This window comes from Cheilinus undulatus, linkage group 5, assembly GCF_018320785.1.
Source record: "Cheilinus undulatus linkage group 5, ASM1832078v1, whole genome shotgun sequence".
Taxonomy (NCBI): Eukaryota; Metazoa; Chordata; class Actinopteri; order Labriformes; family Labridae; genus Cheilinus; species Cheilinus undulatus.
In genome coordinates, this window is record NC_054869.1 from 12,126,784 (window position 1) to 12,149,947 (window position 23,164).

At 37.5% G+C, this 23,164-nt stretch overlaps 2 protein-coding genes across 4 annotated transcripts in view; one reads left to right on the forward strand and one right to left on the reverse strand.

Annotated features, from left to right (window-relative positions):
• Positions 1 to 20,194, reverse strand: part of glt1d1 (glycosyltransferase 1 domain containing 1) — a 61,510-nt gene extending 41,316 nt beyond the window's left edge. The window contains exons 1-6 of the mRNA XM_041788250.1: positions 19,935 to 20,194; positions 19,436 to 19,587; positions 19,189 to 19,294; positions 13,817 to 13,868; positions 9,054 to 9,090; positions 5,585 to 5,641 (exon numbers count right to left, since the gene is read on the reverse strand). Coding sequence (XP_041644184.1) covers positions 5,585 to 5,641; positions 9,054 to 9,090; positions 13,817 to 13,868; positions 19,189 to 19,294; positions 19,436 to 19,587; positions 19,935 to 20,002 — 472 coding nt within the window. The 5' untranslated portion in view covers positions 20,003 to 20,194. The remainder of the gene's footprint in view (positions 1 to 5,584; positions 5,642 to 9,053; positions 9,091 to 13,816; positions 13,869 to 19,188; positions 19,295 to 19,435; positions 19,588 to 19,934) is intronic.
• Positions 20,195 to 20,568: 374 nt separating this feature from the next.
• Positions 20,569 to 23,164, forward strand: part of slc15a4 (solute carrier family 15 member 4) — a 44,239-nt gene continuing 41,643 nt past the window's right edge. For all 3 annotated transcript variants that reach the window (XM_041786859.1, XM_041786860.1, XM_041786861.1), the window contains exons 1-2: positions 20,569 to 20,732; positions 20,910 to 21,536. In XM_041786859.1, coding sequence (XP_041642793.1) covers positions 20,958 to 21,536 — 579 coding nt within the window. In that variant the 5' untranslated portion in view covers positions 20,569 to 20,732; positions 20,910 to 20,957. The remainder of the gene's footprint in view (positions 20,733 to 20,909; positions 21,537 to 23,164) is intronic.

Sequence of the window (23,164 nt, forward strand, 5' to 3'; positions counted from 1 at the left end):
CCACCTGAGTGCACCATCAGGCAAGGCCAGCAAATCAGGGGGAATAAAGGGGAGAGCTTCTGGGGCCCTGCTAAACGGGGGTCCATGGAGGTCAGAAAATCATGATTCATTATAAAGTCAAACTGTGATAACCTTATTTTATTTTAACCTAAATAATAATCACTCAACGCACCAAAATCAGTATTTATTTGTGCTGTAGTACAATGAAGCCATTTTCAAAAAGTAAACCTCTTTACTTGATATGGAATTACTTATATATATATATATAATGATAACAACATGGACGGGCACATTGAGCTCAACCATTTGGAAAGTAATGCCAGACGTCAGGATGCCAAACACAAAGTGGAAGACACTTTGACATCTTTAGTGGAAAAATAATCAAATATTTGCAAAATGATGCAAAAGTGAGTGAGTGATAAGTGGTGGTAATGAGTTTAAGTGGGAAAAAAGAGGAAAACTTGGTTTGAAGTGGCAAAAAAGTAGTGAAATGTGTTTAAAGGGTCAAAAGTGGGTTTAGTGTGTTAAAAGTTGCTTAAAATGTAGCACAAATAGGTTAAAAGTAACCAAAAAAGAGGTGAAAATGGGTTTAAAGTTTGTAAAAAGTAGAAAAAGGTGTTGTAAGAGGCAAAAAATGCCAAAAGTGGAAGAAAAAGTGGCTAAAATTGATTAACGATGACATAAAAAGAGGTTGAAAGAGCAAAAATGATGTAAAAAAGTGACAAAAATGGGCTAATTATGGGAATTATGGGGCCAAAAATGGTTAGAAAATGCAAAATTTCAAAGTAGCATTAAGGTGTTAAAGAGGAAAAGGGGAGAAAATGGGCCAATAGTGGTAGGAAAAAAGTGTCAGAAAGTGGTGAACACGGATTTAAAGTTACAGAAATGGGTTCAAATTTGCTGAAAATAGTGACAGAAAAGCTGCAAAATGGGTTGAAAATGGCAAAAAAGGGCAAAGGTGGTTAAAAGTAGCGTAAAAATGACATAAATAGTGAAAGAATAATGGAAAAACTGGCAAGAAAGTGGCACAAATGGTCTTTTTGTGTTAAAGGTGAAATGTGTTACATGTGCCAAAAAGGGGAGTGAAGTTGATAAAACGTAGCAAAAATGTGGTAAAAGGGGGCAAAAATTGGTTGAAAATGGCCAAAAGCCACAAAGTGGCTGAAACTGATTATCAGAGGCTATAAAAAGTGGTTAAAATGAGCTGAACATGGCAGAAAGTGGTGAAGATTGGATGAAAGTGGCAAAAAGACGTCTGGAGTCATTAAAAAAGGAGAACAATGGGCTTAGTGGCAAAAGTGCAAAAACTGGATAAAAAGTGGCAAAAAGGTTTAACGTTGCAAAAAACTTGGTCAGAATACATTCAAAGTGGCAATAAAGCAGCAAACTTGCTTAAAAGGCCAAAAAGTGGTGTTAATTGTTTAACATGGCTTACAAGTGTCAAAATAGATAAAATATGGGCGAGTATTGGCAGAAAAAAGCTGCAAGATCAGGTTACAAGTGGAAAATGTAGTAACAATAGGATAAAAGTGGAAAAAAGGTGTTGAAAGAGTGAACATGTGCAAAAACGGGCTGATCATTACATAAAAAGTGGCAGATTTAGGTTAAAAGTGGTAAGAAAGGGCAACATCTGGTTTAAAAGGGCAAAAAAGTAGTTAAATGGGTTTAAATTGCGATAAAGTGGTTTAAATGGGTTGAAAGTTGATTGAAAAAAGCAGAGACATGTTAACGTGGCAAAACAAAGAGGTGAAAATAGGTAAAATGTATTTAAGTGATTAAAAACATTTAATGTGGCAGAGTGTGGCAAAATGGGTTGAATGTGGTGAAAAGGGTTAAAAGTTGCAAATGGATTATCAGTGGCAATAATAGTCGCAAACGTGTTGAAAACGGGTTAAAAGTGGGAAAAAATGGCAAAAATGGGAATAAGTGGCAGAAGCAGGTGAGAAAGGGATGAAAAGATGCTAAAATGTGGCACGATTTCAATATCAGAACTAATAAAATCTCGATAGCTTGTAAGCTCTAAAATGAGGAAATTTGTAGCCAGGATGCTAACAGCAATGCTGCTAGTCTAACACACACATGCATGGACATTGTAAATACAAAACAACCTGGGAGGGCCCATTCTCTGGGTTTTTCAGGGGCTCAGTCAACTCCACGGGCAGGCCTACCATCGGGTGGGACGGAGGATTGACATAAACCTGTGCTCCGGATGTCTATGCATCTTACCAGGTGGAATGGGAAAATAATTAGTTGGAAAAAATAACAAGTCCACACCCTTTATGGAGGAGTAAGGGGTGGATGAGGTGAGTAAGCATGGCCAAGGGTTCTGTGACGGTGGGTAGCAGGGCTGCCATGAGCCCTTAGTCATGCTGTGGATGTCCCAAGGGGCCAGAACTGCCAGAAGTCTCCAGGTACCTGAAAGGCTCAGACAAAAGACATGCTGTTGATGCATGAGTGGACGCGTGTCAAGCTTAACTCACTCGACAACAATTCTTTACTAAAAGGAGAACAAAGAAGTACAGTGATACCTCTTGCTGTAAAAAAATGTTTTTGCTTTTATTCCTGCAGGTTTTTCATTAGCCAACTAACTCCATTTAAAGTCTGCAACTATAGCAGCTGTTCAAGTGAGAATCCTTACTCTCAGTCAAGGTTTTAAAACACATTGGTGTAGCAGTGCAGTATCTATTTAAATAATTAATCTAAAAACAATCATTATAAAAAACATATTTGCATTGACTTGATTCTCAAATGAAGACTCTGGTTAGAATTGCTTGTCAGTTAATTTGATGCATTGTCAATATGGACTAAGTGATAATTTGATTGACTGTGATTAACCGTCAAAATAAAGTGTTAAATTTAAAAATTCATCCTTTGACAGCTCTAAACATGAAGCAATATACATAGAAAGTTCAGCTTCTGTGTTCTGATTTTGAATTGTACATATTTTTAAGCTTTAAATATTGGTAAAAGTAGAAGAAGCAACATCCTTTGACGTCAACTTTCACATCCTGCTGTAGTTTTCAAGGTGTAAAAATGCTCTTTGATGTTTTCTCAAAGCTTTCAGCAGCACGCAGCATCATGACCACATGTGATAGCACACTGAACTACACAAACCACACAGCATTAACAAATTGGGACTCTTTTTATTTGAAATTGTTCATCTTTTACACACTGACAGAAAATATACACAAGCCTTTGTGGTCCCTCTGGCCCCAGACATGAATGTGTGCGTCAACTAGAATGGCTCATGGCGGGTTTTAATCTCTCTCACAATCAGCCACGCTCTCAAACAAACATGGACGAGCACACTCACACATGCATTAGTACGTACCTGCACACGCACACATAGATATGCCAGGATGAATACAAAAACACACATTACGACACATACGCTAACAATCTAACAGTCTAGCCAGTCTAGCCAGTCTAGTCTAGGTGGGGCTTAAATTGCAAACAGGAAACTGAGGAGGGCCTTTTCTCACTCGCTCATAGGATCAGTAACAGCCTTTAAATCAGGAACGACGGTAATCCTCCACTAAAGCAATGATGTTAGCATACCCAGACTGTACTGTAGCTCAAACCGTGCCTTGCATCATGACGTTATGACACTGCATAGTTCTCAGGGTTAGTCTTTATATTATAGCAGTATGATGTGGGTCCAGGTCCAGGTTTGGGGACCGAGTGTGAGCTGCAAAATGGATGCTTTAGCCCAGGTTTTCAGAGGAAATGGAGAAAGAAATCCAGCTAGATATTTGCTAGCTTTGCAAGAATCGAACCCCAGCCTACGTGACTGAAAGTCCACTTGATCAACATATCCACTGTTAGCGGAGTAACATGATTTAAATGTTAACAGTGGTCGGTGCCATTTAGCTCTGTGCAAAACCGACAATCTTTCTCTTCCCCTGTTATTTATATAGATATAAATAATACAGACCACTTTATCGATCTTACTGCTAACATCACCCGGCTCATACAACGTCATAATGGAGATTTCTGTTAAATACAACACAATGAACCCCTGTCTTGTAGAGACGGCAATTCAACCACCCCTGTGACACGATTTGGAGATAAGGAAGTCGTTATTTTATTCAGTCTTTCAATGAAAATATGAATAACAATAGCAGTATAATACAATAACAATTCTCCTTTCACATTGACGTTATATAGAGCCATTACTAAGTGTTAACTGCTGCCTCCTGTGTGATGAGAAAGGCAGGCCTGTGAGCCTGCACTGAGGGCAACAGACCCAGCCTTTACGCTTACAGATCTAAGTGCACGCTTACGGATCTGAGTACAAATCATGCGCGGTACAAGTGTTGCAAAAGTCACGTTTGTATGACAGCCAATCGAGAGGCAGATTCTGAACCAAAATGAACTAAGTCCACAATTACAAATTGGTCTACATATTTGCAGATTAGTGCACGCATTTGTGGATCTTTGTACAAATTTGCAAAACTTTGCACACATTTGCAAATCTTTACATGGATTTACAGATCCGTACACGCATTTGTGGATTTGTGTGCAGATCTTTGTACGCATTTGCAAATACTTTTGCAACAATAATAGCTCCATAGTCAGACAGTATTGTTTGAATGTAGTGGAATTTGTGAAATTTGCCTTTGCATTGAAATGATAATACTTGGATGGATGATACTTAGATCTCTACCCTCAACACATGGTCTACCACCCTGTCTATTGTTTCAGTTTATCTACTACAATACAAGACTATATGTATTATTCACATATCTAATTTTATTTTTTTACCTTTTCTGTTACAGAATGCCATCAACTCAGAAAAGTCATCTGTCCAGTGTGCAGGACGTGATTGCTACAGTCCAAAATGGAGAAAGCGATTTCGAAATGGACTTAGACAACACTGATACAAGTGACTCAGAGAGGGAAGATGCAGGTGAAATGGAAAAAGAACTGTCTTAGAGACTATCACTTCAAGTAAACACAGACTTGTAAACTTGTAAACACAGACCACTTTGAAAGTGATCGAAGAAAAAGATTTTGTAAATACATTTTTTCCAGTTTTTTTTTAAATAAATCCATATTCATAAAACTATGATTGTTGTGTGGTTATTATTCATGATATATACTGTTATGGGGCTAAGTAAGCAATCAACCCTGCAAATGAATGCTTAAATGTTCTGTATATCTGTTCAGACAAAGGGAGTATGAACACAGAAATTCTGCTCCCACTTTGGCCCAACGTTGCAATATGACAACGTTTCCATAAAAACTTACAAAAAGATAAAAATTTTGAAAAATCTTCAATTCTTACATCAGAGGCCTCCTAAAACAATATCTGAGTGGTCAAAAATGTTTTTGCTCATTTTTTTCTATATTTGGGTCTTACAGGGTTAACTTCCTTTATTCCTAAAAGAATTAATAGACAAATGATTATCACGGTGAAAATCTTTGTTGATGGATTAGTAGTAAATTGACTTTATTTCTACTTAACTGTGCTCACCTTTGTTTGTTTTTTTAGAAAAAAAAATATATATTAGATATATATTAGAAAATAACAAGTACAAGTATTTAAAAAACTACACATTACAGCTGGAAGCAGTTGTAATACCTGAGCTCCTCAAGAATTCAGTCCAGCAGAAATTTTCAGTCACTTCTGTGCAGATTCCTTTAAAACAAGCAAAGAATAAAGGTGCAATGGTTAAGTTCTGCTTTTACATCAACTGTAAAAAACATCCAGTAGAAATTTCACTGCTTATATGAAAATGTGATAAAACACAGCTGTATTTATTTTTTTTTTATTTATTAAGTTTATTTGATAGGGAAAATGCAAATTACATAGTAAAACTTCAGCCTGTTACAAACAAGCTAAAATTAACTGATGTTTCACATATAGAGATTATAGCTTTTGCTAGTTTCCATCTCCTGTCCCTAGTTAGGCTTTTAGAAAATGAAAATGAAAGAAGGTAAAAGTAAAGATATCAAGTTTACATAGAAATTAGGCTTGAGCTGTAGGCTCAGTGATGTCAGTGACTGGTTTCTGAGGCAGAGTTTTGAAGCCAAACAATGGTGGTCAACATGTGGAAGCGCTGACTTAAACTCACACCCATCCAACCTAGAAGCAGGTAAAAAGGATGAGTCCTATGGCCAGATGGACATAAACTTTCTGCTAACTACTGTTGGATCACAATCTCAGTTTCCATTTCATCCCAAAGGTGCTTGATGAGACTGAGGTCAGGGCTCTGTGTAGGCCAGTCAAGCTCTTCCATGCCGAACTCATCAAACCATGTCTTTATAGTCCTTGCTTTGTGCACTGGGGCACAGTCATGTTGGAATAGAAAAGGGCCTTCTGTGATGCAGATGGCCTAGTGGCTAAGTTGCGACCCATGTACAGTGCTTAACAAATTAGACCACCACCCAAAGTAAGGTTTATGCCACAGCTGCCCTAAATTAACAGCATTGGTAATTACCAAAATATTTTTTTTTTGTTTCTGCAATGTTAATACACCAATATATAGAAGCTCTTTAACCCAAATGATATTTTTAATGCTAAAATATAATTATTATTGTTATCCATGAATTTTCAAATGTACTGATTTACAAAAAAAATCCTAAAAAAATAGTAAAGCACATTATTATTTCCTGATAATATGTCAAATTATAGTTATTTACTTACGTTCCTGAACAGACAAATTAGTTTTAGTGGTTAAATGTTATGCTTGATTCATTTCTGACTTCTCAGAGAAGCCCAGTGAGCCGGTTCAAATTTGGGTCTAAAAAGGTGAATTCAGTTTGAAATTCCTCATTCATGTTCAAAATGGTAAAATGTGGAAAGCTAACTGAAAATGAAAGAGTCCACATTAAAGCACTTCATGATGCTGGATGGTCTCTGAGACAAATATGACAGGTGGTCTAATATATTTGTTAAGCACTGTACGTGGGTGGCCAAAGTTCATGTCAGGCCTATGGCTCTTTCATCACATCATTCCCCACTCTCTCATTCCTATTTCCAACTCTATCCACTGTCCTGTCTCTCCAACAAAGGCAACAAGCCCCAAATAAATCTTATTTAAAGAAAGTAAGAAAGAAAGAAAAGGCCCTTCCACAAACTGTTTGACACAAAGTTGGAAGCATAGGCTTCTCCAAAATGTTTTGGCATGCTGAAGCATTAAGATTGGCCTTCACTGGAGATAAGGGGCCAAGCTAAACTCTGACAAACAGCCCCATACCATCATCCCTCCTCCACCAAACTTCACAGTTGGCACAATGCATTCAGGCAGGTAATGTTCTCCCAGCATCTGCAAAACCCAGACTCACCCATCTGCCTGCCAAACAGAGAAGCGTGATTTGCCACTCCACAGAACACATTTCCACTGCTCTACAGTCAAGTAACTGTGTGCTTCACACCACTCCATACGATCCTTGGCATTAGACTGCAGCTGCCTGGCCATGGAAACCCATTTTATGAAGCTCCCACCACACAGTTTTTGTATTTACAAGTTTGGAACTCTTTAGCTATGGAATCAGCAGAGCGTTGGCGACTTTTACGCACCATGCATCTTTGCAGTCATTGACCCTACTCTGTGATCTTACGTGGGGTTTCGCTTCATGGCTGTTGTTCCTAGACGCTTCCACTTTCCAATAATTACTATGACTTGAGAGAGGAATATTCAGCAGGGATGAAATTTCAAGAACCATCTTATTGCAACAGTGGCATTCATCAAGGTACCACACTTGAAGTCACTGAGTTCTTCAGAACGACATACTGTATTTTGTATCACAAACGTTTGCAAATGGAGACTCTACGGTTAGGTGCTTGATTCTATATACCTTTGGTTACGGATCTGATTGAAATACCTTAATTCAATCTATGAATGCAGTAGGCTGAAATTCACCAGTTAAACTAAGATACTTGGACTGTTACATCCTTGTGTGGAGGAAAATATTGAAGAAACAGAATGCAGGCAGTGTGTTCTGATAACTAAGCATCAGTCTGAGCCGATCTGATGTTACAGCGGATTACTGATGTACAGTAGTGAGTTCTGATCTCAGATTTAGCAAGATAGTGACCTCCTCGAGTGTTGCTATGTTTGTAGTTTACATCCCACACAACAAGCAGTTATATCTGGCCTGAGCTCTCCTAAGTGCCCTCACGAGATATCCTCCAATAACATGCATCAGGTATCATTATGTCTAATTACAAGAACGCTCATGAGAGCAAGGACAAAGAGCAGGTATATCTCCAGCCTTAGCCCCCTGGCAACATTTGCAATAAGGCCATCTGTCATTCAGGTCAGCCACACCCCAATTAATTTATGTCTTCAAATATATAATATATACTTTAAAAGGGTGAGTTATAAAACAATCTCCACTTTCTGGTGTACTAAGAGAGATATGAGCTATTCAGAACAAAACCACTTCTGAACCAGGCTTCAAACATATCTATTTCTACAGTCAAAGCAGGCATTTTAATATAGGACTTAAGGGACTTCTGGGGCTTTTGCAGCCACAGTCAAGTGGACTCTTAAGAAACTGCAGATTTGTGCACATCTGCATTAGCTTCTTTTTTGCAAGCTGAAACACATTTATGTGTCACAGTCTTAATTTAAAACATCAATAACATAATTAATAAGTGGTATTAACAGACATATAAGCTATCATTTACACTTCACCTGCATAAAAAGAGCTTTTTGTATAGTCATGTGTTTATTTGTGCATTTTAAAAGCATGATTTTGTGTGGTCCATGTTCAAAGCACTTCTCTCTGATCATTATCTGTTGACAGGCATAAAAATTAAGCTCTCACTGGTCCAGGCTCAGCCATGCAGCCAGCCAAAGACTCTCCTCTAATCTATGAAGGGGCACTATTTGCCAAACAAGGCTACTGGTGGGAAGCAACATGGAAGAGTGATTTAGGCTGTCCTACATGGCATGCTGGCCAATGGCGAGAGCAAACACGACTCTGAACTGCACACAGCATGATAATGGAGGAAAAAATGTCAAAGCTGATTAATGCAACACTTGGGTGGTGAGTTGGGGATGCACAGCATGAGGCAGGAGTGTTCATCCTGCAGCGCTCACCTTGTGGCTGGACGTAGATCTTACTGCTCTGGGACAGCTTTAAAAGAAAAACACAGGAGAATTATGGTTAAAGAAAAGCAAAGTCATAAAATCAACACATACTCTATTGTTTTAAATCAGTCAGTAATTCCCAGTTTGTCCTTTTCTACAAATTACATTTGATTATTTCTACCTGTGCTCTTTCTCTTTGTGTCAGTCAATAGAAAAAGTCAATAAATGCACTCCACACATATTTAATCTAAACTTTAAAAGTGAGTCCGGAAAGCAGTTGGTAAGATAATGGGGGTGCTACGACATAAATAAGAGTGGATGGAAAGGAAATTGACTGGATGTTATCACAGTAGATCCATCCCCTATGTGTGTTTTCTGTCACAATAAAAAGCGTGGTGATGCTTCTCAGTGCCTGTCCTGTCTGCCTGCTGTCAGCACTAAACGGTGGAGATAAAGCACGCCACTCGCCTCAATCTGCAGCCTACGGGTGGAATCTAATCTGAAAATAAAACACGGTAATATTGTTTTAATGCCAAACTATTATGGGACAGGGCAGGGTATTGTGTTTGTATAGTAAAAGCCCTGCTGTTCTGTTTTATTGAAGCTGTCAGGCTCCTGCTGGCTGCTGATGTTCCATAAAGTGCAAACGAAAAACTTTGGCCCCCACTTCTTGATTAGGTTGATGTTTTGTTTGTGTCAAATATCAATTATATTGGGCTTTCGGTTGCTGCATTTATGTTGGGATTAAAAACTCTGTGGCAGCAGCAAAGCAGGCAGTCAAACACATGATGAACCTGCACTTAGGTACACAAAGAAACGTGAACTTAAATGAATAGAACTGGTATCAAACCACTGAGTGCACATTAATATGGACAGCATTTCTCCATTCTACTTAAATGAAGCCAAAATACCTCTGTGACAGGTGATGACATATTGGGCTGGTGATATCTATAGGTGCCGTATGCATAGTTTGTGTAATTGATGGCAATTTCAGTTCAGTTATTTATTAGTGATTAGTAATTTTATAATTTAATTGCATTTAAAAAGGTCTTACATGATTATATTTTAATTAATATTTGCATCATTATTATTTACACGGTCATAGTATTTTGGTTATTTCATGTTAATGTACTTATAAGTGCTAAGGATAAAAATAAGAGCCTATGGCTTTAAGGAGGTCCGGTGAGCTCTGTGATGCTACGTGACTTTGTGTGTAGACTGCTTGAGAGCCGAGAGGAGCTCACGGTTTTTTGTGTTCGGACTGTGTGGATGTGTTTGTACATATTTGAGGCCATATTGGGCAGAAAACATAACCAGTGGATTCTTTTATGCATTTTATTTTTTGTATTTTTTGTTCAGTAACTCTGAGAAGATTAACCTTTGTGGAAGACACACTTTTTAAAACACGTGTCAGCCGTTAGCTCCGGTGGATGGTTACTGGAAAACCTACAGTATCATTTAGAGTAAAGATATACAGAGAGTGGAGCTGGTTCTTGGAACCATGGGAACTAACCAGGGCCATTTCTAGCTTTGTGGGGGCCCTATGCAAGATGCTTTTTGGGGGCCCCTATTGCCAAACTACGTTGGAGGGATTCCTAATCCATTAGATGATCCATGAACAGTCTATTACACTTCACGAGCAAAACAGGCTACAGTCATGATAAGCTCTCATTTAATTATTTATGGTCTTAACCTGTAAATTAATCATTATCAATCCTAAAGTAATGTTCAGTGGCAAATATCTGAGAAACAACTTCCACTGGACGATAACAAAGCAGACATCTGCACAACAACACAGCTTATCATTGCAGCTTACTTTATTCTTGTATCCTACATTTATTTTTAAGCATATAAGGGATAAAGACATTTTAATTCTCCTTGGGTGAAGCTGAAGATTCAGCTTTGGCCTATGCATTTGCATTGTCTGCATATAGCAAGAAACAGCCCTGGAACTGACGCTTCACCCCTTCTGCTAACGGGAGCACATATTGGACTTACCAATAAAATATTCAGGATCCCTCTGGTCGGTACAGTCCACAGATACACAAATTTTGACAGTGCATACAACATTGCGCACAAAAAAGGACAGGATAAAGGAGACAAAACTTAATTTGATTATCAGTGCTGATGTAACTCAGATTACCAATTAACTGTTAAAATAATGCTGTGACAATAAAACACTCCCTGTAATAACAAACTTATTGTTCTTTTTAAGGTTGTTTTCACACCTGATAGTCTGAGGGACTTGGCTCATCTCTAAAATTGCAACACTGTTGCACTTTCATGGGGTTTGGTTCAATTTCAAATTGCACTTGGTCAAACGAACCAAACCATCTTGAAAATGTCAAGCAGATATACATTTATGGCGCCATCATCCAAACATCCAAAGAAGAAAAGAAGATGAAACTGGAAGTCTATCTCTTTCCACTAATGAAACAATGAAACAGCACCAAATTAATAAAGCTTTTGCTTTGGTGTCATTATGAGCAGCCAGTGAGGCAGCGAGCTATCCAGCATGTCCTTCGCATGACAGATGAATGAATCAGTACCGAAGAAGGCAAGCCAAAATGAGAGCAAGAGACTATGACATGTTGCCATGGTTACCCAAACGCAGAGTTAGGTGCTGAGATGTATTTGAATGTATTAAATCAATGATTCTCAACCGGTCCAGCCACAGGACCCACCACCTACTGTAATGTGAAGTATGGACCCAAATTTCTGATTTTATTAAAATAAATCAACAAAAAATGCTTAAATTTGGACCTTGGAAGGAACACAACGAAAGGCTGAATAAAGAGACTGGCTAACACTTTGGGAGGACATGCATGCAAACATTTTATTGTACTGTGCTTTTTTATATCACGTTGGTTGTTTTTTGAAAGGTGATTACATTTACAAATGATCATATGAAAACTAGCTTTTTTTTTATATATTTCCATCCAAGATAACAGGAAAAATAAGAAAAGATCTCAAGAAAACAATGAGAATGTACTAATTTTCCAGCAAAATAAAGTATAAGGATAGATGTCTGCCTAGGGCTTCAATATCAGAGATATTTTACCTTTTTTATTTCCTGAAACCAGTTCACGACCCACTGAATACAGCCCCGCGACCCACTTTTGGGTCCCGGTTCACCAGTTGAGAACCACTGTATACAGGGTTTGTCTGGAAGAGACCCCAGTTTTTAAGTGGACCAGAGTTCACTTGTTTGGTCCACATCAGAGTTTGAATAGTTTTCACACCACTATCTTGGAAAACAGAACATGGTTCATTTAAAGTGGACCAAACAGCTCTGGTATGAATGAGACCTAAGACTCAAAGCATTTTGTAAAAGGATTAAGTGAATATAAAGGCATGCATCGGGGCGCCGCTGCAAGTGCTTAGTTCTACTTCTTGTATAACATACTTTTAAAGTAGCTGATACGGCATACCACAGGAAAATTTTGGGAAGGTTTAACTGTATTAATAATTAGATACTGTCCAACTGTCCAAAGAGCTGTGAGTCATTATTACATCTGCTCTTTTATCATTAAATAACCAATTAAAACGTAACTCCAAAAATGAACACTTGGACATAAACCAGCATAATAATTATCATGTCAGATTCTGGATTTGAAAAAAACAAAACAAAACAAAACAAACAACAACAATTACACGTACTTAATGGTTGAATTATGCCCCATACGTTAACATGGACAAAGTGGAGTTTGTAACCTATACCGCAACCCATCAGCAGAGGAAGCTCTTAATATTTTGGCTTCACTCCCGGGCGGCTGTCCATCCTGATATACAGTCCATGTATAAAACACACTGGGATACATAAGATACAAGGGTTGTCACAAGAATTTAGCCTTCAACATGATAGTAGTTGAACTCTGACAATGTTTACATCTGTTTCAAAACCACTGCAACAAAAATAGACATCTGAGGCACAGGTGATTGGGTATTTCTTATTTTTAATTCCAGAGAGTGTAAGTAAAGTCCTGCACACTGTCTTAATTGTGCAAATATGGTGACAATGCTTCAGTACCTGAATGTTGACATCGTATTTGCACAAATTAGTTTCACCTCCACTGTCAACTCCTCTGCTCTCTGTTTGTGAAAGACATAAACACAATGCTTACATCTTCATAACCTGATTAACATCAGTGCTTACAAACATGCAAATCTAAATGGGCCACGACTGCTCTCTCTCGTTCTCACTGCAGCTTTTGATAAGAAAGCATAACTAAAGTTCTGTAGATATTCAAAAGCTCAGACACTATAGATCATTAAAATAGATGAGATCATTAAGTTTTAAAACACGTGTTTTTAAAAATACAGAAGTGGAACACTCTGACAACCTTGGCTTATCTCCTTATGCAATTGTATCTGTCATTATATTTTTTAAATGTTAATGTAAACATTATAAACAAAGGATTAGTACATTGATGAAATATTAGTCAGATATTACCTGTTGTGCAGATTCTGTTTAACCTTTAACCATATTCATGGTTAGAAATATTTATGTGCTTATCCCTCTGACATATTGACAGCTATAGCATCAATGAGACCTCATTTACTGCAGCTTGCAGCAGCTTTAAGCTAAAATATGACAGGAAATCTAAAGTTTTTCAAAGCTTCAGCTCAGTTCTGCTTGACATTTCCAATCATGAAAATAATGTGTTTTAAAACATAAGAAATCTGAAAAATTTAGAGTTTTACACAGTCATCAGTGTGTTCAACATGAACTGCAGCACAAAAAGACATTAATACAAAAGATAAAAACGTACCAAAAATAACTCTGCCTCTTCTTTCAGTTTGTCGGTAAATGCAACAGCAAACCTGATTAAAAAAAGAAACATAATTATTACCCTGTAAGGCCATTTCACTGAGAAGAATTTCATTGCTGACAGTAAAGTTTAAGCCTTTAAAAAAGCACTGACAGTTTGTAAAACAAAAGCACAAAAAGCAGTGCTAACACAGTAAAACGCTGGAGTCTCCAGGCTGACTGGGTGCGTGAGAGCAGAAAAAAACACTGCTTGTGGTTTGAAGGCAAAGGATTTAAGGATGAACACACCAGGAATACAAAGAGGAAAACAAAGAGAATGTGGAGCACAAAACAGTGGGGATATATTAATTTGAGCATGTGCAAGCGTGCAACAATAATAAATGGGCCAACAGGCTCAGAGCGGTGACTGAATTACATGATCAAGGTGTGTGTGTGTGAGAAGGAGCTAACAGCAGGGGGTGCATGGATTCTGATGTTTGAAGTCATGAGACCTGGATTTCCCCCCTTTCCCCAGTAGGCAATTATCCCCCTAGACTTACCAGATAGAGGCCTTATAACATGTATGCTTATCATGATAATAGAAACACCAGGGTCTGATTGAAAGGCATAAGGCAAGCCATGGATGAGAACATGTGCACAAAGCGTCTTTAAAGTAGGGGAGAAGAGGAGACGCAACCTGCACAGCTGGGGTTGGCTTGTGTTCAGACCTGTACTTTTATGCCAGTACTCCATACTGGTGTCAGTTAATTGCTAAGAAACAAATTTAGTCCTTGCATAGTTTTGGTATTGTTGCTCTGCGTTTGCTTTGCATGAGCTAAAATCACAATCCCGTAAGTATTTGAAAGTTTTACATTTTGAGCTTGTAACACTATAGAATATTATGTCTGTTTAAATCACACAACTAATGACAGTGATGGTGCCTTCTTGATTTCTGAGAACAATTTTAGATAAGAGATGTAAATGCTCACACGTATGGCCCCATTTGCATCAGATTTCTATAGGGATGGGAGTCAAGAATGTGTTCCAGTTGAAAAGCTGTTTAAACTGGTTCAATCTATTGACATAATTTACTTTTAATCTTAATGATTCCCTTATCAGTGTTTTACTTCCATGTGCCTTGAAAAACACAGCATCACAAAAGGCAGACATGGAAGCGAGCAAGAACAGAGAAATTGAGGAAGTACACATGGCGGCCAGTCACAAAAATTTGGCTAAAGTGGTAAAACTGTGGCTTCATTTCTCAAAAAATGACGAGAACAGCACAACTTCTGTCAGCAGAAAATGAGCAGTAATGTTGCATTCAATTCAAGAGACTGAAGAACCAGAGAGGAGTTGGTTTTAACTGAGACATTTCCAACACAAAAGAGAATTTTTATATATTTTAGCATTTTCTCCTCCTAAACACTTGATGTTTAGTCATCAAAACTGTTTATTTTAGCCAGTAATTGAAGTGACTCTCACTGAAGGTGGCGAACATCCTGTTCTGTGTTCAGAGAAAAAGAGACTCCATAAAATTTGAGTTGTTGACAGTGAAAACATATTTAGTCTAGTTTTTTTTTTTTTCAAAAAGTAAATCAAAGGGAGGAATCAATAAGAAAATCAATAAAGAATTAAAGTGATAAGAAGAATTTATAATGATAATGAATATCAATAACATCTGATCTTATCTTTCCCATCCCTAGGTTTCTATGAAAAACAGTGGCTAAAACACATATTATTTGAATATTTTCCACCAGCAATGAATTACACAGCAATAGAAATGTTACTGTGACAATAACTTTTTTAAAATATTCCCTCTGTGTTGGTGGACATCCTTTAGACAAGCCCAGATGTAGATTATAGGAACCGATGCCTTAATCTTTAACGCTGACTATGGCATGTACACTAACATGGTTCTTAATGTGGCACACCAAAATAAAAGGTATCCATTATAGAAATGATTTATTGTGCTTTTCCTGTGCTTTCTTGCCATGTGATGTCTAGTGTAACATAGAACATTTCTAAGAAAATCATGTTAGCTGAAACCTATATGTAAAACTACCAGTGGTGTAGTGGTGACTGGAGAAGTGGCTATACGCTTAAATTATCCCCCTAATTAAAATCCAAAGGATTACCATCCTGTGTTTTAATAAAAGATCATCTTCTATTTTTAATGCACCTAAAAATTGACATTTAGTTTTCTCACATTGTCAATTAACTTTTGCTGCTTAAGGGAGTTAGTATAAAGGTTATAATAGTTTTGGGATTTCTCATTAGTTTTTACTTTTATTAATTTAAATTTTGTTTAAATTCCTTTTTGACAGCTGGTTTGTTAGTTTAGTCTTTACTTTGAAAAACTGCTTTGTTTTGGTCAAGGTTTTATTCATTTTAATTTAGCTTTTCCCAGCAATATAGGACACGTGTCAGGGGTGAGACCCAAAACGGAAAAAGCAAACATCATTCAATTTTTAAACGATACATAAAAACGGGCTCTTCTTTTTCATTTAATTTATTCACATTTGATACTTGGATACAACTCAAGACCTAAAATCAACAAAGTCTGAAGCCTTCTTTAATCAGATCGGACCATTTTACACTCCCTGGGCTTGGGTGTACATTTCAGTCAGTCTGCTGCTGTTAAAGACTAAAACTAGATTCAGATTTTTTAACTTATTTTATTGTTGTTAGTTTTGTAAGCTCAGATTTTAGTTTTAGTTAGTTTTCTTTTTGTAAAGCTTGATTTTATTATGTTTCAGTTAACCACAGTGGTTTTTACATCTTAATTTCAGTAATGTAGTTTTAGTAGACTATAATAACCTTGGTAATAATCATATGAATTTAACAGCAAAGGAGGGTCTATTTTACCACTGTCACTGGTATACTGTTAAAGGCTAAGACATCTCCACAATGATGCATTTTCAGTGAACTATTCAATAATGCCCAGCAGTGTAAGAGGAACTGTTTCATAAAGTAATGCACTAGTGTGCTCAGATTACTTTTTCTTGCCTTTGCCGTACTAGGAGAGGGGATTTAGAGTGTTTCTACTCCTGAGGTGAAATATTAGACTCAAGTAAGAGTAAAGTTGCTTCGGCTGAATTTTGCTTGAGTAAAAGTAAAGTTACTGGTCTATAAATGTACTCAAGTAAAAGTAAAAACAAACTTGAAGTTATTCAGAGTACTATGTAGTTTATTTTTTACCACAGGGTTTGTGATTGAAAAGTAAAATATGATCTCTTCTTCATGTGCTGGACATAACAACATGAGAATGTGATCTTTATAACCAGGTTGTTAAAGGTGTTTGTTTTTTATGAGAGATGAGGTGCACGTGTCTGTTTGGACTGTGGACCTTAAAGGGAGTAAATTTAGCAAATTAAAGTCACTGTAAAGTGATTAAAAAATCTGTATTTAGGTTTGTTGTATGACAGGTCACTGTGTCATGAACCACCAGGTCAAATTTCAGTTATGAAAAAAACATCTCTAAGTTTATAAAATGAAGCTTCAAAATCATGAAAAATGAGGCAGTAAAATCTGCTCTAGGGTGGTGTGGGTGTGTTGGTTGAATGAGCTGAAGCCACGCCCACTCAAGAGAAATACAATCCTTTCAAATAAAAAAAGCGACAATGAAGTTAAGAGCTAAAAGGCCTCAGTTTCATTTTCCCATTCGTAACTCATTTCTTCAGTTTTTCCTAATATCTAATTTCCTGAGTTATGTGAAGATATCTTTCTCCCGTTTATGAGACATTTTTGTTGTTAAGTTGCTGCTGTGGAGAGGCAGCCACAGTCTGGATCTATGCCAGAGCAGAGAGACAGAAGTTGGGGATTAAATTTACTGTTTTCTGGTACAAATCTCTCCATTATGATGCTCTTAATGACCATTAGACCAAACTAGCTGATAAATTTGGGAAACCTCACAATGAACAACAACAGTATGACAGCTGTTAACTTTCAATAAAAGCAGTGGCATCAGCTAACAACTGACTGTACTGAGATGAACTGCTTGGTGATTTTATATTGTTGTAGCGTTAGGGGGCGGGTATTCCCCATCAAGACTGGTGACGTGGTGGGCTCTATATTTGCTATGCCTGACTTAAAGCAAGCCAGGAAAGAGGTGAACAACTTCCTAACGGTCTAAATCCAAAATTTAGTTGTTACTGATCTCAGTGTTTTCATATGTTTACAGCAACCTTAGTCCAACATACCTAAGACACAAACTTTGGATTTCACTTCACATGGACTTAAAGTTATTTGTGAACATAAACTGGAGTAAAAGCACTGTATATGACCTATATATGTCAATATATTTTTTTTAAATCTACAACACAGCCTCTGATATTTTTTTCAATCAGGAAAAGATGCAATGTTCAGACAGAAACACATAGAAAGAAAATGATTCCACATTAAATCCAAAAACAGCTGTTGCATTTCATTTATTATAAAAGTGTGACTTGACATAAACAACCTGGTTGAAGATTATATATTCTCTTGTTGTTACTGCACATTGAGGAAAGATGATATTTAACTGTCCAGTCCCCTCAGATAGTAGCTACTCAGTACTTAAATTAATAACTTTTTACATGCTTGTAACTGGTAAAAGGATGTTTTGTTTTCAGGCTGTGAAGTTTTGGAATGGTTTACCTGATCTCATTAGGAACTAACCAGAAAAAATATTTCAAACAAAACATTAGGGGTGTTCTTTTAAGGAGTATTTGAACTTTTTCTTTTTTTATTGCAACTGTATGACTGTGATTGAGGGTATAGCTTTTAAGTAGTATTATCGGTATAAGTTTTGTTGTATGTGTATAATGCCATCCATGTGTTGTATATATGTTTTTTTGTGTCCTATATTGTATTGTGTTTCAGTTATACTGTATTGTGTTTTTATTATATTTTTGTAATGTTTTTATGCTATGGGCTCTTGGAAGAATAGCCTAAGTGGGCTAAAAGACATCCAAATAAACAAACAAACAAACAAAACATGGATGGATTTATAACGAGCCCTGTGATTGACTGGAGACCAGTCCAGGGTGTACCCTGTCTCTCGCCCAATGACAGCTGGGATAGGCTCCAGTCCCCCTGCAACTCCCAACGAGATAAGCGATATAGAAAATGGATGGATGGATGGATTTATAATGAGTAATTTTACATAAACTTAAGTAATCTTTAACCAAAGTTACTGTACTTTTATTTGAGTACCATAGTACCCTTTACATCTCCGGTTATTGTGTATATTGTTAGAATGTAAGTTGTGACTCTGCAGTTCCCTAAAGACAATAACAATGGTCAGAAATGCACTATTAAAGTTCTAACACATAACCCACAAAATCAACACCTGGTGTACTCATTTCAGAGTTGTTTGAAATAACATGGGTTAAAAAGTAGTTTGCAGAACATCACCTTGCTTTCAGTAGCACCTGCTCCATAACCACACGCTTCTTCTCAACTTTCACATCTTCATTTATGTCTGTTCCACCAAAGATAACTCCAAAGGGAACTTGGGTTTCTGGTGTAGAGGTAAGACATAAAAACAAAGAATGCTTCTGACATTTCTGGAACAGGTGGCAATAAACTTATAGCTTTTCTACAACGGTTGACACACACAAAACACTTCAAGGAGGAAAGTAAACAGATCGTGCATGTTTACCTAAGAGGAGGCTGCCTGCTCTGAACAAATGAATGGCCAGTGCAGCCTGAAATGGAGGATTTCGAGAGATGAGATCTGCCACCTCAGCTGGAGTCTGAAAATCTGCTGCATCTCTGAGCTCACAAGTGTGTCCTGCTGACTCAATGTGGGACCTAAAATAAAAGAAATGTATCGTCATGGGTGGTTGGCATGGACGGCATGACTTAGAAATGTTAAAATTCAAACTATGTAAATGTTAAAAGTCTATTTTAACTTCTTCATAGTCAACAGATGATTTTACTAAAGTTGTCTAAGCTGCTTCCTGCTAATAATATTCCTCGTCATGGCACTGATTTTCATTATCAGCGTGAAATTCAACACACATTTTCAAAAGTCGTATCTAACTTGAGAAAGCTGTGGCCCCTTTGAAAACTATACTATACTATTGGCAGGGAAACTAAGTTAATAACGCCGAGCAACAGTTGCTGTACCTAGCTATTCTAAGCCACCAGCGAATTACCTTATCCTCTCAGCTGTAGTGTGGTTTCCAGTTTTGGGGCTGAGACGGGCAAGAAATAGTATTTTCATTTCTCCAGTGAGGCTTGTCTAACGAGCTAGCTGGTTAGCATGTAAACATGACTGAAAAACAGATGGAATAGTACAGCTTGTGTTGTTTTTGAAGGCTCGCTTGACTCTACCACGATCACATTTCCTGGACCCATGCCTGTAAGTCACACACAGCCCAAAGCTGTAGACGTGAGAAGCACAACCCACGCCTGTAATGTTTACAAGTCCGTCTCCTAAATGTTCCCCAGGAAACACATAGCGGAAGGTAAAAGTAAAATACGCACTTTTGATCATTTTCAGTGTTTTACTTCGGGTGAAAAACTTGACACAGAGCCATCAAAACCCCAACGACGAGCTGGCGTCTCTCTTCAAGTTTTTAACGCAAGCTGTCGTCAGTTTCAAAATGTAAAAGCGAACGAACCGTAAAAATCACTTCCTTTTTCGACGGCTCAATGGCCGCGTCAATGACAGATTTCTAATTATGTGGATGGGCTAAAGTTTGACGTACGTCAGGCTGTTGGTCGGGTTCCGTTCGTATAAAGATCAGCTCCAGAGGAACGGAAGCGTGACAGTTTGTTGACTGAGCTCAGTGTCACGCGATAGTACTGTGACACTGGTTTTTGTTGACTTCCAGTTCTCCTTTGACAAAGTATTGATTTAAGACGAGACTGAGCAAACAGTCGAGCCGTTGGTAATATCTAGGTTAATGGAGATAATTGAAGACCACTGGGACGTGCTTCAGTCATTAAAGGTAATTCATAACCAAACTCTAACAAAGCTAAAGTCATGCTAATGCTAGCTGACTTACTGTTCGTTAATTACTCGTATAACATATAATAAGAAAGGAGGAGGTTATTCAAACGGCTCTTTCCCTTGCTTAAACATCGCTGGCTTCGTCTGAGTAACCTATTAAAACTTTTCTTTGCAGGTTTGAACTCTTGTTTATAACGACAAAAACACTTAAAGTTGGTGGAGGATGGCTAATAACAGGGATGCCAGTGAGAGCAGCCCTCTTTTGGACTCTACTTCTGGATACCGACCCTCAGCGCCATCAGTTTTTCAGGGACGAAGACTGGCGTGTGCAGCCATCCTGCTTGCTGAATCATTAGAAAGGATCGCTTTCTATGGCATCACATCCAATCTGGTCCTGTTTCTCAATAGCAGCCCCTTTTATTGGGAGGGCACCCAGGCGAGTCAGGCACCTCTGATGTTCATGGGAGTCACCTACCTGATATCACCATTTGGAGGCTGGTTTGCAGATGCATACCTGGGAAAGTTCTGGACAATTGCTTCAAGTTTGATACTTTATTTTATTGGGATGCTGTTATTCCCTTTCATTGCAAATGAAGACACAAGGATTGAACTGTGTGGAGAAGAGTTGGCGTTTCCTGTGCAACCTGCTGAGTGTCTCAGTATAAATGGGACCATTCCTAACAATGTAACCTGCCCCATTCGCACAGCATATTGTGGCCCGGTTGTCTACAGTGGACTGTTTTTGATTGCATTAGGTGTGGGAACTGTGAAGTCCAACATCACACCATTTGGGGCAGATCAGGTAGAGTATGAACCATGTGTTTTGTCAATTCTAAAAGTAAACATATCGTGAATAATTCTGACAGCAGACACTGAGCTCATTATAAGCAAGAAAGTCTCTGAAAAAGATTAGTTTTCAAACATAGGCCTGTATAATATTGGGTATGCAGTGTGACACCATGGAAAGCAGACATGTGATGGGATTTCTGTTGTACCATGAGAGTTCACTTAGACATGCATACCCCTATCATTATTGACACTTCTTGGTACATCCACTTAAAAGTAGACATTTTAAAATGCAGTGTTAACTCAGTGTCGGACTAGCTGCCCTTCCTCCACTTACACTAATGAGTTGATATACTGGAAATACAAGACTTTAAGTTGTAAGTGCATTGCAAGTTGTAAAAAGTGAAACAACTTTCTGACAGATTGTCAGATTATCCCGAAGTGCTTTTATATGTAGTAATACATAGAACATGTTATCAGTAAGACTGTTGTTCTTAAAATAATAAAGGAGTGGGTAAAATTTTCCAAAGAAGGCTGCAGCTTTGGATGTTACAGGATATAAACAGACTAAGATAAATTTAGCATGTTTCAGTGAATACCAAGCACCAGTAATAAAACTAGACTGAGCACTGATGATTAAATATTGTTTGCATCACTTAAGGGCAGGGATTATTGATATGAACACCCACCAACCAGCCAAATTCAGGTGGATTTCAGCCATGGCAGGTAGTGCGCTGTCTGTGAACACTGTTACAGTGATAGATGCTTGTTGCAATGAGGTCATTTTGCACATAAAGGGGTAATGAAAAAAAACAGTGCAAAAAGTGCATTTGTGCCTGTTTTCTCAAGAGATAAGAGGAAAATCCTTAAAATTGGAGGTACACTATTCATAAACTTTACAAAGGTTGTGGATCTAGCCTAGTTCAAGTACATTTTAGCATGAATTAGTCAATGTTAGTATTAAACATTATTTCCAACAAGAAAATTGTGGCTAGTGAAAATTCAGTGTGGCTTCTAACTTTTGAAAACTACTAGCCACAGTAAAGGTGAGCAAAAAACGTTCTGATTGGCTAGATGACATATGAGTAATGTTCATTCATAGTAATTAGTAATTTTTTGTAAAGACGTAGTCTAGTTTGTTTCTTAGAATGGCAGGTTTGCATCCTATCCTATTTTAAATCTAACACTGAAATTACTGAAGATTACTAATGACTAATTTTTACTGTGAATGGATATCAGTTCCAGTTATTGGTTGGTCTCACTGACTACTAATAATTACTGTCAGTATTGTTAATGAAAATCATCTCTCAATACAAAGTTACAAGGGGCATGTTTTCTGTCATAAATAGTGTTATCTCGTTTTTAAAGAGCGGGATTTATTTAAACCATTGTCTTGAAAATAATGCTGATTCTTATTGTGAAAATTAGAAATTTAGAAAATGTAGTCATTTTTTCACTATCCAAGAAAACAATGTTGGTTGTTCCATCACAATAAAGCAATTTTAATATATCTGATTATCTCAGGATAACAAAGCTGTTCCTCTTGTGAAAACAGTATGATTTCTATCAATCCCCTAATGCCATACAGCTGTTGCCCACATTAATGACCAAAGTTAAGCCTATTTTTCTGTTTGTTCTGTGCTT